The following is a 12,400-nucleotide window of genomic DNA, read 5'->3' as shown; positions in this document are numbered from 1 at the left end:
ATATATGGGGCGACCGTGGCTCATGTGGTAGAGGGTCGTCTTCTGATCGAGAAGTTGGGGGTTCGATCCCAGTACCTGACTATGTGTCGAAGTGTCCTTGGGCAAGACACTGAACCCAAAGTTGCTCCCAATGGTCGACTAGCGCCTTGCATGGCAGTCCTGTCCCACTGGTGTGTGAATGTGAGAGTGATTAGGTGAATGAGCTGATATGTAAAGCGCTTTGGGACTGCTTCAGTGTGGTTATAAGGCGCTATATAAATCTAGTACATTTACCATATAGTATTTTAATGTCATAGTGCTGAGTAGCTAAGCAACTGGTGGCCACATGCGGCCTAATTTTTTAAGGCTCTCAAAACAAATACATAAACTGACCAGAAAAACACACAAATTGAGTAACACAAAAGACAATAAAAATTATTCAAAGCACACAAAGATAAAACAATTAAACAAAATGAAACCAAAGACACATAAAATGAAACCCAAAAGACATAAAATGACAAGAAAAACACACAGAATGACAAGAAAAATACATAAAATATTTCCAGCACAACATAAATAAACAAAGTTATATATGGAAAATTGAGGAAAAAGATACAAACTGAATGTAAAAACATCCAAAACAGATACAAAAGTACACTGACTGATACAAACAGATAAATTGGCAATAGAATAAATAATTAAAAAAAATGATACAAAGGATCTATACTACGAAGCTGGATTTCCTCTTATCGCGCTAACTTCCAGGATTTAATTGATGTTTGGTTGATTGGTGCTGTCGTACGAAGCTGGTGCTAAATCGCCATGGTAACTTAGTCTGAATACCTAACCTGGTCGAGACCAGGTTTTGTTCTGGCTTGGATCTGAGCTAGCATGAAAGCCCCGCCTCCTGACCAATCAGATCTTTTAGAAAATGACCTGCCCAACAAAAGGAGGATCGTTCTGTGAACACGTCTCAGTGTGGATTTGATGTGACGCTGATGTGACAGGAGAGAGAATATTTAGAGAACGATGCAATCTTTCCATAAACAGTGAGTTCCTGCGTGGTCACACATTACCTTAGCACCTCCTATGTGCATGCAGGTCTATTCATGGTCGCATTCAGTTTATAACCTAAACTGATAGAAGTCGCATTTAATGTGAGCACACAAAGAAATCGGATTTAAGATGTGCCGTCTGAACATAGCCTTAAAGCTCCGCCTCCTGCAAGCCAAACCTCCATCGACTTTCTCACATCCCATCTTTTTTACTCTTAGGCTTGTCACAATAAAAGTCATTATGGCTGTCAATGTTGTGACCTCTTGTCACAAGAGGAAAACGTTACACAGCAGCAGGTCTGTTATAAATACAACAGCATGCTGTATTTCTAATCAAAGTACAACCGTCAGCAGTTTACTGCTGTGAAAACTAAATGCTCTTGGAGAAGATCAGGTACACTAAGAGATGGCGATTGAGTGGAAAAAAAGTAGAAGTCCTCGTGAGAATTGGCTCTTGGTTCTCACAGGAAGAACAAGCTAAGAGCAGCTGGGTCACTCGTCAGATTCACATTTCTGTCCCGACTGAGTTCAAAGACAGCCAACTTTTCTTTGGCCTCCCGATGATGGGTTTCAGTTGATTGAAGTTGCTGCCATCCCTCTGTCAGCATGGAATGCTTCTGAAACAGTCTGCACATCTGTGAGGAAGTTGCTTAGTGTGGGAAAGGTGAGTCGTGTGTCTAAAACGACGCTGAAGCTTCAGACCTAATTTCCTTCACTTGTGTGAAAATTGCAGTATCCAACAGCATGAGACCCTGCTCCCCAGTGCTTAAACCTTGTTCAATTAAAACAGTAGTCTGAATAAAAGCAACCCTAATTAGTGCCTGCTGACTAGGCACTTGTGCTCCAACCCGCTCTCTCGCAGTGGGATAATTAGTGCGAGGCCAGACTGGCCCCCCGCCCCCACATTCCCTTCTTCCAAACGCACTTAGCAGGAGATCTGAGGGATGATATGCCTGTTGGCCACCGCCTACAAACTTCACTCACGTTCCTCATTAACCCGCCCTTGATGCTATAAGCTCTTGAGCTAATTCAGGTTAGTGTTGAGATGCTCATAAGGTACAGTGGACAATAGAATCCATATTCAACATCTACCAGGGGCCTGGAAAATATATAAACAGAGAGCTCAGTGTCCACTCTAATTTAAAGCAACTCTTTGTCCTTGTGCTCTTTATTTCCTATTAAAATGCCGGCTTGAGCTTTGAATTTAACTAGTACAGTGCCCGTCAGAAGTATGTATTCATGTGGGAGCTTAAGTAGAGTTGTCAATGATGGCCAAATGAGTATGTGTTTGAAGGTTGGGTGTACAAAGAGGTGTACAGTACATACTCTGTTCTCTGTAGTGTTATAAAGGGGTTTATGTGCGGGTGCAAAGTAAAATAGCGTGTGCAATTTCCCTGGTTTAATTCTATGGGACATGCGCATGATAAATTGATAAATAGTGACAATCTCAGTCAACGACTTGAATAAAGTAATAGTGTCTCATGCAGCAATCTCAATACAAATAGGATTAGTTTATTCTCCTAAAAATCATGATTATAATAAAACTCAGTACAAAAAGGAAAAATGTATTTTCCAAAAACAAACATGATTATAATATACATTGCAATAAATAACTGTTAACCTAATGTAACTTTACAATAATAATCATTGGTCGATTTAAAAAAAAAAAAAAAAAAAAAAAAAAAAAAATTATCGATGGTTGATGTTTTAAGCATTTTTTAAAATCAGTACAGCAATCTCTGTATGACATTGAGCATGGCAATTCCAGCACGGGTACATCTCAGTACGTAGCAGTCACGTACTGAGATTGTGTGTGTGTGTGTGTGTGTGTGTGTGTGTCTCGCTACCTGTCCATCTATCCTCCGTGGGCGCAGTCTCACACACATGCACTAGCCGCCGCATGCACCCACTCCTCACATCAGGTTGAAATGCGTGTCAATCTCACATCCAATGCATGAGACTTGAGAGCTTTGATAATATATCAGTGAGACGCCCCTCCCCTCTTTCCGGTCTTACCCTTCATCCGGTGTAACGCGCGGTGATTTCAAAATAAAATGAAAATGAACATTTTGAATTGTAATCACCAAATAAGTCCAAAATAACAGATGTACACACTCGGTGTGTGTGCAAGCTTATCACACACAGACAGACAATCTTTGATTTATTAGAGAGATCTCTGATAATCTCTGATCCAATTACTTTGTTTTCATTGAGTGATTTATTTTATGTAATGCAAACTTCTTAAATACATGTCCTCAGACAAAGACCACAGTGAGCTGCATTCTCAAGTTCTGGAGGAGGTCATATTTTCTCTGGCATTTGTTTGTTTGTTTTGCATTTTGCCTGGATTATGTCAAAAATACTTAACAGATTTTGACAAAATTCTAACCAAACATACACATTACACCATGGAAGGTTCAGTTACATTTGAGGGGGGATTTGGATCAATACTGTATGCTCATTCTGGAACAGTTTGAAAAATTTAAAATTTCCTATCTCTAATAATTGGTGAAATTTTTCAAAAAAATCTTATTTTGGTTCGTAATTGACTATATGAATTTTCTCTCCATTACAAGCAATTCTTTTATTTAGGTCGACCAAGTGAACTGTTTTTAGAAATGGTGAAAAGACTTCACTTTACTACATTTTTACAGACATCAGTCACACTTGTGTATACCATAATTTTCAGTTCATTGGCTTACCAAAGGGCACATCATCTGGTTCAGTCAAGGTGTTGATCAAGTTAAATCACCATTGCATTTGCATAGTTTGATTGATTTTACCCATGTGGTTTAATTACCTCAATCGCTTAAAAAAAGTGAGCATTTACTCTAAGAGGTTGGAAGGTGTGACATAGAAATGTCCTCTGACTTTCAGCATTCAGTCGTGATGTCTAGAATTCGGGGCTTTAATCTACCCTATAAAGACATGTTTTATTCATTGTGCCAGCCCACTTACAACATATACCTACCTAGCTACTCTGTCATTAGGTTTTGACAACAGTTGCAGAACACTCCGATTTAGCCAGAATTCCATGTTTCTACTTTTTCACTGATAATAGAGGGAGAAACTGGGTGGGGTTAACTGTTAGAGCACTATGTATATTTAGATTCACTGTGGGACTTTACCCTAACTAGACCACTGATTATTTGCTGTGATTGATAGTAGAAACCTGTCGTCTGCATGTCTGTGTGCTAGCCCTCATTCATCTGTTTGCTTACCCTGGCATTTATTCAGACACACGATGCATTAGTGATGGTGGGTGTGAAGCTCCAGCTCCTTGGCCCAGACCCCTACATAAATAAGGCCATCATCAGCAGGCTGATCACTTGGTTACAGCAGGCCCCCTGTGCACTGGCCCACATTGGCCTGCACATTGCTGCCCATTGTTTCCCCTTCACAATTAAAGCAGGAATTAATTAGCCAGTTGGCACAACTCGTGGCAGAGCCGTATCAACGGCCTCGTTCCATGAGTGCAGCCTGAGCGCTGAGTCCAATCCCACGTGAAACAAGAGGCCAAAATGTACCCATTTCAAGTACAAATTGGGGAAAAACTAAAGAGAAGCTAATATGATGATGATGAAAATGATAATAATAAAGACCCATCTTTGATCAATGTTGAAAAACAGTGAAAAAGCATTATTTTTAAAGGAATGTGTTTATGAGTTTTATTTTCTTACAATGGAGCAAAAAAAAAAAATGCACATTTACCTTGCAACATGTTTTCCGTCTATTTGACAGTTTTTCTTTTTCTTTTTTTTTTTTTTAGTTATGCAATATTGATGCATGGAGTGAATGATGAATTAATTGTTTTGAAAGGAAATTCTAATATAGCTCAGTTCACTGCATTTATTTCACTTTATTAAGGTTTCCAAAGAGGTAATAAAATTGTATGAACCATTAAATATTTTTTTGTTAAACAAAAAACAACATTTTACCTGGAATTTCTGACAAACGAGTGTAAAGAACAAATGAATTCCTGTTAATAATATAACAGATCAGGATCGATAAACAATATTTAGAACAAACATTAATTTGCTGTAAAACTTAACATTTTGGTGTGAAAATGTAGAATAACACACCTGGTATGAGTCTGAATACAGTATATTATTTGGTTTTGTTTTTGTGCACTGATGCACTTTTTTTAAAGACTTTAAACTGACGTCGAATAAACTCCTGACAACAATCTTGGTTGAAAAAGCAATTCATTTTATTATATAAAAACAAAATGGGGAGAGATCTCTTAAAGTTCACTGAAAATAATAAATAAAATGGCTCCCTGAATTTTTATAAAATGAAAAACTGAACTGCAGTAGTGAAAATTAGTTAAATTATCTGAGATAATCTTCTACCAGCATTTAGCTTTAGCAGCACATTCTGTGTAGTCAATCAGTGGTGGCTGTAGGTGGGACATTGTTACACACAGTGAGTTTTAAAATTAAATCGTCTCTCATGGAAAAAACGGCAGGTACAGAAAAATGCAGAAGTTTAGCAGATTATCAGTCAATATTTAGTCACAGATCACAAATAGGCTCAAAACAGGCAAGTACCCTCCCACCTGCAGAAACCCATCTTTCATGTTATACTAACTTTAGCCGAAGAGTGTTTTCGGTCCAAAGTGTCTGTTATTGAGGCCTTAGGTGTTGCCACAGATGTGAGATACATCCTGTGTGTCTGATCACTTGTCAGCTGTCATTGAACTTCAAGCTCTGCATGTTTCTTTCCCTCAGCAGCCCTAGGCGGGGGAGCCATCACCGCTTTGCTTTTATTTGTCTCGTCTCTTATTCAGTGCTGAGCTGTTAAGCTACTACTTATTCTTTGGCCAGATGCTGCCTCAATGAATACTTCTAAAAGCCTCTGACCTCAGAGCCATCAGCCATAGCACTACATTTGATTTCAGACATGGAATGTCTTCTGCTTCAACAATTTGGCCTCAAAACAGACCCTTGCCAAACAGAAGCAGTGGGGATTTCATCTAGGATAACAGCGAGGTACACTGTAAAAATTCAGGAGATCTTTTTTTTTCTTTTCTTTTAAAACAGATTTTGCAACCAAACCCACCATGAGTGTAAACAGCCCCAAGAATAAGTCACACTCTTTCAGAGTTTTCATTAAATAACAATAATGCTCACGTCTTATCTTGTTTTGCTGTGAAGAAGTATGGGAGCAGGGGTCGCGGTAGCCATATATTTTCTGTTGTTGACTGGTTTTTTTAAACAGTGTTTGCGTAATCTGAGGGCCATCTGTCATCTCAATAAATTGCAGTTCACACCCCTGACCACTTTGTGGAAAGTGAACATTTTGAAGTCCTATTTTTAATTAATGCTAAATGTAACAACACCCTAAATAGTGCGTCAACGAATTGCCATTGAATATGTAAAATATTAACATATTAAATTATGAAGTGAATGATATGACCCTGTCAGTCAAAATGACAGACAACGAAAAGGTCTAGCACAATCACTGCATGGAAGGGTTAGCTGATTGGATTTTGTGGGCGAAAAGGCTCAGATGTCCAGCCTTCTGTCATACGATCTTCACCAGTATAACTGTGGTGTGAATAAGTAACAAGTCCTGTAAAGTACAATCTTGAATAAGAGTCCATTCTTCGGTGAGCCAATCTATGTTCTATACCTGTTTACCTTCTATTGGCCTCAGTTACAATTAACAGTTTGGTTATTGTTATGTATAGTAAACATTCGACTGACTTTCTTCTTCCCTTTTTTCTCCCTCTTTATATACTTCCCTTCACTCTCTCTGTCCATCACCTCAGGGGACACCACACAAAGGATGAGATCTGCTCCTTTTCCAACCCCTGCAGAATTGGATGCATATGCTAAAAAGGTTGCCAACAACCCCCTCACCATCAAGATCTTCCCCAACAGCGTCAAAGTCCCCCAGCGAAACCACGTGCGCCGTACTGTAAACGGGCTGGACACGTCAGGCCAGCGCTACAGCCCATATCCTCCCTCTCAGGCCAGTGCCAAGACCGGCCTCCTCGCCATTGTCAAGGTTCCTACAGTCAAAGGCATCCTGAAAGATTTTTACGGATCCAGGGCCCGTTTGCACCCAGACATCATCATGAATCCTCTTAATGGCCCTTATCAGGTGGTGTCAACCAGCACTTTAAACCATCACCCACCTTTGCCAAACCTTCCCCGAGCCCAGCAAGGTTTACCATTTCAGCTGCAGGAGCCAACCCAGACTCTGCAGACTCAGCAGCAGGTTCACATTCACAATCTCAGACATCCACCCTCTGTGGTCCATCACCCTCAGGGCCCTCCTCGACTCCAGACTCTAAATCAGCCCCCAACGCTTGGTCACTCCCAAGGGCCCTCCACTGTCATGCAGCACCTTCAGCAGCAGCCCCCTCCCGGTCTGCAAGGGAGCCAAGGGGTGCCTGATGGAGATGCTCCACCTAACATTACCGTCTCTACCTCAACCATTCCTCTTTCCATGGCTGCAGGGCTGCACCAGGCTCACCAGCCTGACCTGAGCTCCATCGTTCACCAGATCAACCAATTCTGTCAAGCCCGAGCCCACGTTGCAGGATCCACCTCCATGTGCGAGGGCCAGATCGCCAACCCAAGCCCAATCAGTCGGAACCTGCTCATCAGCGCCTGCTCCAGGGTGTCCATGCACAGTAACCCCAACACGCCTGGCTTCCCCCCACCCAACTGCATCATGGGTACCCAGGAGAAAGCTACCGCCGCAGTAGGAGCTCACCCTCATCCCAGTGTGACTGCCATGAATCACTTGCCTTCCAACCATGTTGATCCTAAGCAGCAGCAGCACCTGCAGCAACATCTCCGCCCTCAGCAGAATCCACAGCACAGCACACAGCAGCAAAAAATGTGCTCCTGGAATCCGCAACAAGTGGCTCATATGCCCCACATTCAGAATGGAGTGACCCACCTCCCCAAGCAGCCCCCCAGGGACCCTGGCTTTCTTTTCAAGGGGATAGCCTACGCCACCGATGTGTGTGTGGGTCAGCCTTACTCACTTAAACCACCCGTAGAGAGGCCCACACCCTCCCCTCCTGTCAACAGCAACATGCCTGGTCAGATGGGCCACTACACTAACGGGCACTACTTTCAGTCCCACCTTTGGAACAACAGCATCCTGCCCACACCCAACAGTGACAGCTCTGGCTCTCAGGACGTAGCAATGTCATTCCACAGTGCGGTTCCAGGGGGGTCCACTACTCTAGACTGTGGGCCTCCTGGGCCTCCCCATTACAGGCTGGGAACTGGCTCCTCCTCCTCAGCCCAAACTAATCTGATGCAAACAGCAGATTACCTGGGCGGGGACTTCCAGACTCCCTACTTCCGCGATCAGAATCTTGGCTTGATGGCGAAGATGCGCAGAGTAGGTCCTGAAGGCTGTGACGGCAGAACCGCTCTCATACAGCACCCAGGGTACAGATAAGCTATGGCCTTATCTCCACAACTGTTATTAACTCATCTTTGTTTAGTCTTAAGAAAGGAAATGCATACATTAAACTCACTTGATAACTTAAGGAAAAAACGGCAATCCATATATTTAAACAAAGAACTGTATTTTTTTGTTTTTCAATCTTGCAAGTGATCAATTATTAGTATTAGCCAATGAGTGCTTTTGCACTGGGGAGTTCCCTCTTGTTTGTGTGTGTCCTGTTCATTCCATGCTTCTCCCTCGTGCCTGAAGCCTCTAAGAGATAGTGTAGTTTTAACTTGTGTCCTGTCAGTTAATTTATCTAATGCATGTTATAAAAATGACAAAAATAAGTGTGTTCAGTTTAATCAGAGGAATAACTTTTTATTCTATGCTTTTACTTCAGGAAAAGATAATTATGTTTCAGTGCGAAGCAACGCTGAAAATATGATCTCGCAAAGCTGGAAAGACTCATAGTATGTACATGGAAGTTATAAATATGTTTATTTATTTGTAAAATAAAACTCAAGACTTATTCCTCTGGACTGGTTAAGGAAGCATGTGATGAGGTTGTTTCTACAAGGTAATGTTCCTCTAGGGATCAGTCTGCTGAAGAAATAATGTTGTGTCCGGCTTCAAATGCTGCAATGAATTCAGGGGTCAGACTTTTTATCGGTCAGTATAAAAGACTGTGCAATGTTAGGTGCAGGAAGGTCACAAATGAATAACTGTCCTACCTTAAAGTGGCCAAAGTCAGGTTAACAAGGACTCACTGTTAGGAAGTTGTGCCATTTTTCTGTTGCGTGTCTTATTTTATTCTATTTTTTCTGTATCCATGGAAAATGTATTACTTGAATGTTGAGAATATTTGTGTTGAAAGGGATGCGTTCAATTTGGGACAAAATTCTGGGGTAAAAGTAAGTGTTGATAATGTGGCATGGAGTCAATAGCCAGTTTTCATCCTGACTTATGTGAATTCAGTTTAGTAGTTGCTACTGATTATAACGTCTGCTTGAAAAGACCAAAATTGATCACTTGCAAGATCGCTCCAAGTGGAACAGCAAAAGCATTGTTTTTATTGTACACTGGCTTACCTACTAGACTACTGTAACTTTAAAATGTAATGATTGTGTATGAGTGCAGCCTGCTGATCTGGGTGCATTTAAAGGTGTGTGTGTGTGTGTGTGTGTGTGTAATAACACAATGATTGCGTTTTGTTCACCTAACCCTCTCTAACAGCCCTTGAAAAGCCTTAAATGTTTGGTCCTTGGACTTTCCTTTGAAAATAAGCATGGTTTTAATGAAAACCCAGAATTAAAAGGAGAAACGAGTCGTCAGGATACACAGAAACTATTTCTGTTCCCCTTCACTTTTTTTTCTTTTTTTTTTGACTTTAATTAAGTTTTGTTGAATAGACGGAGCAATTCCTTAGAGATTCTTTATCACGGAAAGCAAGAAGAAATAAGTAATATTTTGTAATTATATATTTTTAGCAATGTGTAGTTACTGAGCTGTAACATTTTTTTCCAAGTTTCAAAGCTTTGTTTGCCGTTGTGACTATTTAAATACACTTGATTTGCTTGTTGTTAAATTATTTTTCTCCTTTCTTTCTTATACTATTGCTGTGAGAAGGAAAAGGTCCTCAAGCCTTTCTTTTGTGTCATTCTGTACGACAGATAAGAGGCAGGAGTGTGAAAGTTGTGCTACTCTTTTTGTAATATTGTAATAATAAAATAAAGTTCTAATTTATGCTTTGAAATAATTGTGGGCTGTGTTTTGTACATGAACGCAGGTAAATCAGCAGCAGATTTGTTTTTGGCTCCTCTGCAGGATAGTCAGCCCAACAAGAGGCTGAATGCTCCAAAAGGCCCATTTAACCATGTGTAATCTGTAACTGTGACAGCTCATGCTGAAGGTAGTGATTGTTGCTCCACTTGCTGTGCCTTCATGCCATTTATCCAGGCTCTGCTTCTGTTAGATGGCAAGAGGAAGTAGAGTAGTCAAAACATGCTGGGAAATCCACAGGACTGCCTGGGATGTAGATTTAGTTAGTCTGGCTGCGACTCGTGTAAAGGGCAAAGGATTACCTCATCAAGGTTCCTGAGGTGCTGGCAGGGTGAGACCCCCAGGAAGAAACGTACATCTGTCCACAAGCACACAGAACAGTAGAAAGAATACAGTCTTATTTGTAGAGATGGCTGATATTAAGGGCTCACCCATATTGCTGCTCAATAATTGCCATAAAATGTAATATCGGTCGACATCTGTATTGATTTTGATCTTTATTTGCTGTTGTTTGAGACAACACATTGAAAACATGTTTATTTGGGGAGTGGGTCATCACATTAAAAGCAGGCTTAACCTGTTATTTCCAATAAGAAACCATAAACGTAGTGTGATTCTTAATTAGGCGGGTACACACGTCACATGCACACAAGGATTATCTGAATTTGATGACCCCACACATGAAGATAAAAATATAGAACAGTTTTGATCGTACTGTGTGTATGTGTGTGTGTGTGTGCTCTGATAATCTCAACACAGCACACACACACTCATACAACTCTGCCCCACCACCAATTTTCCATCAAGCCAGAAATCTTGTGTTAATCAAACGAGATCCAATAACTTAATCTAATGCCGCAATCCAAGATACTCTGGATTTTATGACTTCCTTTTTAAAAAAGTGACTTGAAACGCCACCTGAAGTCAGAGCTCCTACTCAATAAAGTTTAAGGGGGAAATCTAATATGATACAGTTTAACCACGTTTGCGATATTTTGATGTAGTTTTGCTGGGCTCTGTTTAATTCAGAGATCAGGATTTACGTGTTTCTTTTTCTTTTTTTTTACCTTGTCTGCACATGCTGTCAAAGATCAACACTGAAAGAAGTGCAATCTTTAACACAGCAATGCATGTTTTGTTATTGCAATTAAATAAATAAATGTATTGCATAATTGTGACCATCACCAGCCCTCCCTATGGAAGGGTAAGAAACACTTTATTAAAAGGATGATGTAAATAGAGAGGGCAGTGTTACACCAAGGTAGTGTGGAAGGGAACAGGGAGGAGAGAATCAAGGTGGGGAGAGTGAGATGTGAAGTTATAGTTCTGTATATTGTGTTTATTGTGTTGTGTAATCAAGCCAGTCTGGTGACAAGTGTGAAGCTTAGGTGTAATGATGGTGGCTGTGGACAGAGGGAAGGTAAGCCGAGTATGAGTTTTATCCCACAGTCCAAGCCATGCCAGTGCATCGTAGACCAATGTATGTGCAAAAAACGAAGATGCAGCCAGGCCAGAAGAAAGAGCGGGGGCCAAGGAGCCCCAGGCCACCACCCCACGGCCGAGCAACCCCCCAGACGCCCCCAAGATCCCAAGCCAAGAGGCAGCCACTGCCCCCCATATACACATCACTCTACACTCAGACATAAAATGATTTGCTGTTTGTTGTCCTTGTTAGGAAAAGGAGAAAATTGGATCAAAACCAGCCTGAATATCTTTGTATTGTGTGTCTATGTATTTATCGGTATCAGTCAATATCGGTAATTAAGTATTGGATAATAGTGGCATATCAGTAAAAAGCTAATATCCATCATACTTATTTGGTTAGGGTTAGCCTGGTTAGGGTGTTCAGTTAGTAATGCCCCCCAGAACAAGTAAAGTGGTCAGTGTAAACATGCAGAATCTAAACTGCATTTCTCTGTGTCGGTGCTGAAGTTGATTAAACTGAACCTAGTTTGAATAACTGAAAGATTGAAGTGACTCCAGCGAAGTGCATTCATGCGCCCACAGACCATTTAAAATGTAGACTATCCATTCCTTCAGCCATATTAGGGTCACTAAGTGCTCCAGTGTGAGAGAGCCTGGATGGGTCACCAGTGAGCTATAGGCTAACACAAACAGACACTGTGTACTGTGACACATATTAACCTCAAATCCTTTTACTAAAGAAC

The 12,400-nt window shown here is 41.0% G+C and overlaps 1 protein-coding gene across 1 annotated transcript in view; it reads left to right on the top strand.

Moving 5' to 3' along the window:
• The window catches only part of fam222ba (family with sequence similarity 222 member Ba), a 56,550-nt gene extending 46,404 nt beyond the window's left edge, over nucleotides 1-10,146 (top strand). The window contains exon 3 of the mRNA XM_028467073.1: nucleotides 6,808-10,146. Within this exon, the coding sequence (XP_028322874.1) occupies nucleotides 6,808-8,462 (1,655 nt within the window). The 3' untranslated portion in view covers nucleotides 8,463-10,146. The remainder of the gene's footprint in view (nucleotides 1-6,807) is intronic.
• The last annotated feature ends 2,254 nt before the right edge of the window (nucleotides 10,147-12,400 follow it).

This window comes from Gouania willdenowi, chromosome 14 (genome assembly GCF_900634775.1).
Source record: "Gouania willdenowi chromosome 14, fGouWil2.1, whole genome shotgun sequence".
In the NCBI taxonomy this organism is placed as follows: domain Eukaryota; kingdom Metazoa; phylum Chordata; class Actinopteri; order Blenniiformes; family Gobiesocidae; genus Gouania; species Gouania willdenowi.
This window is presented reverse-complemented; position numbering and strand designations above follow the sequence as displayed.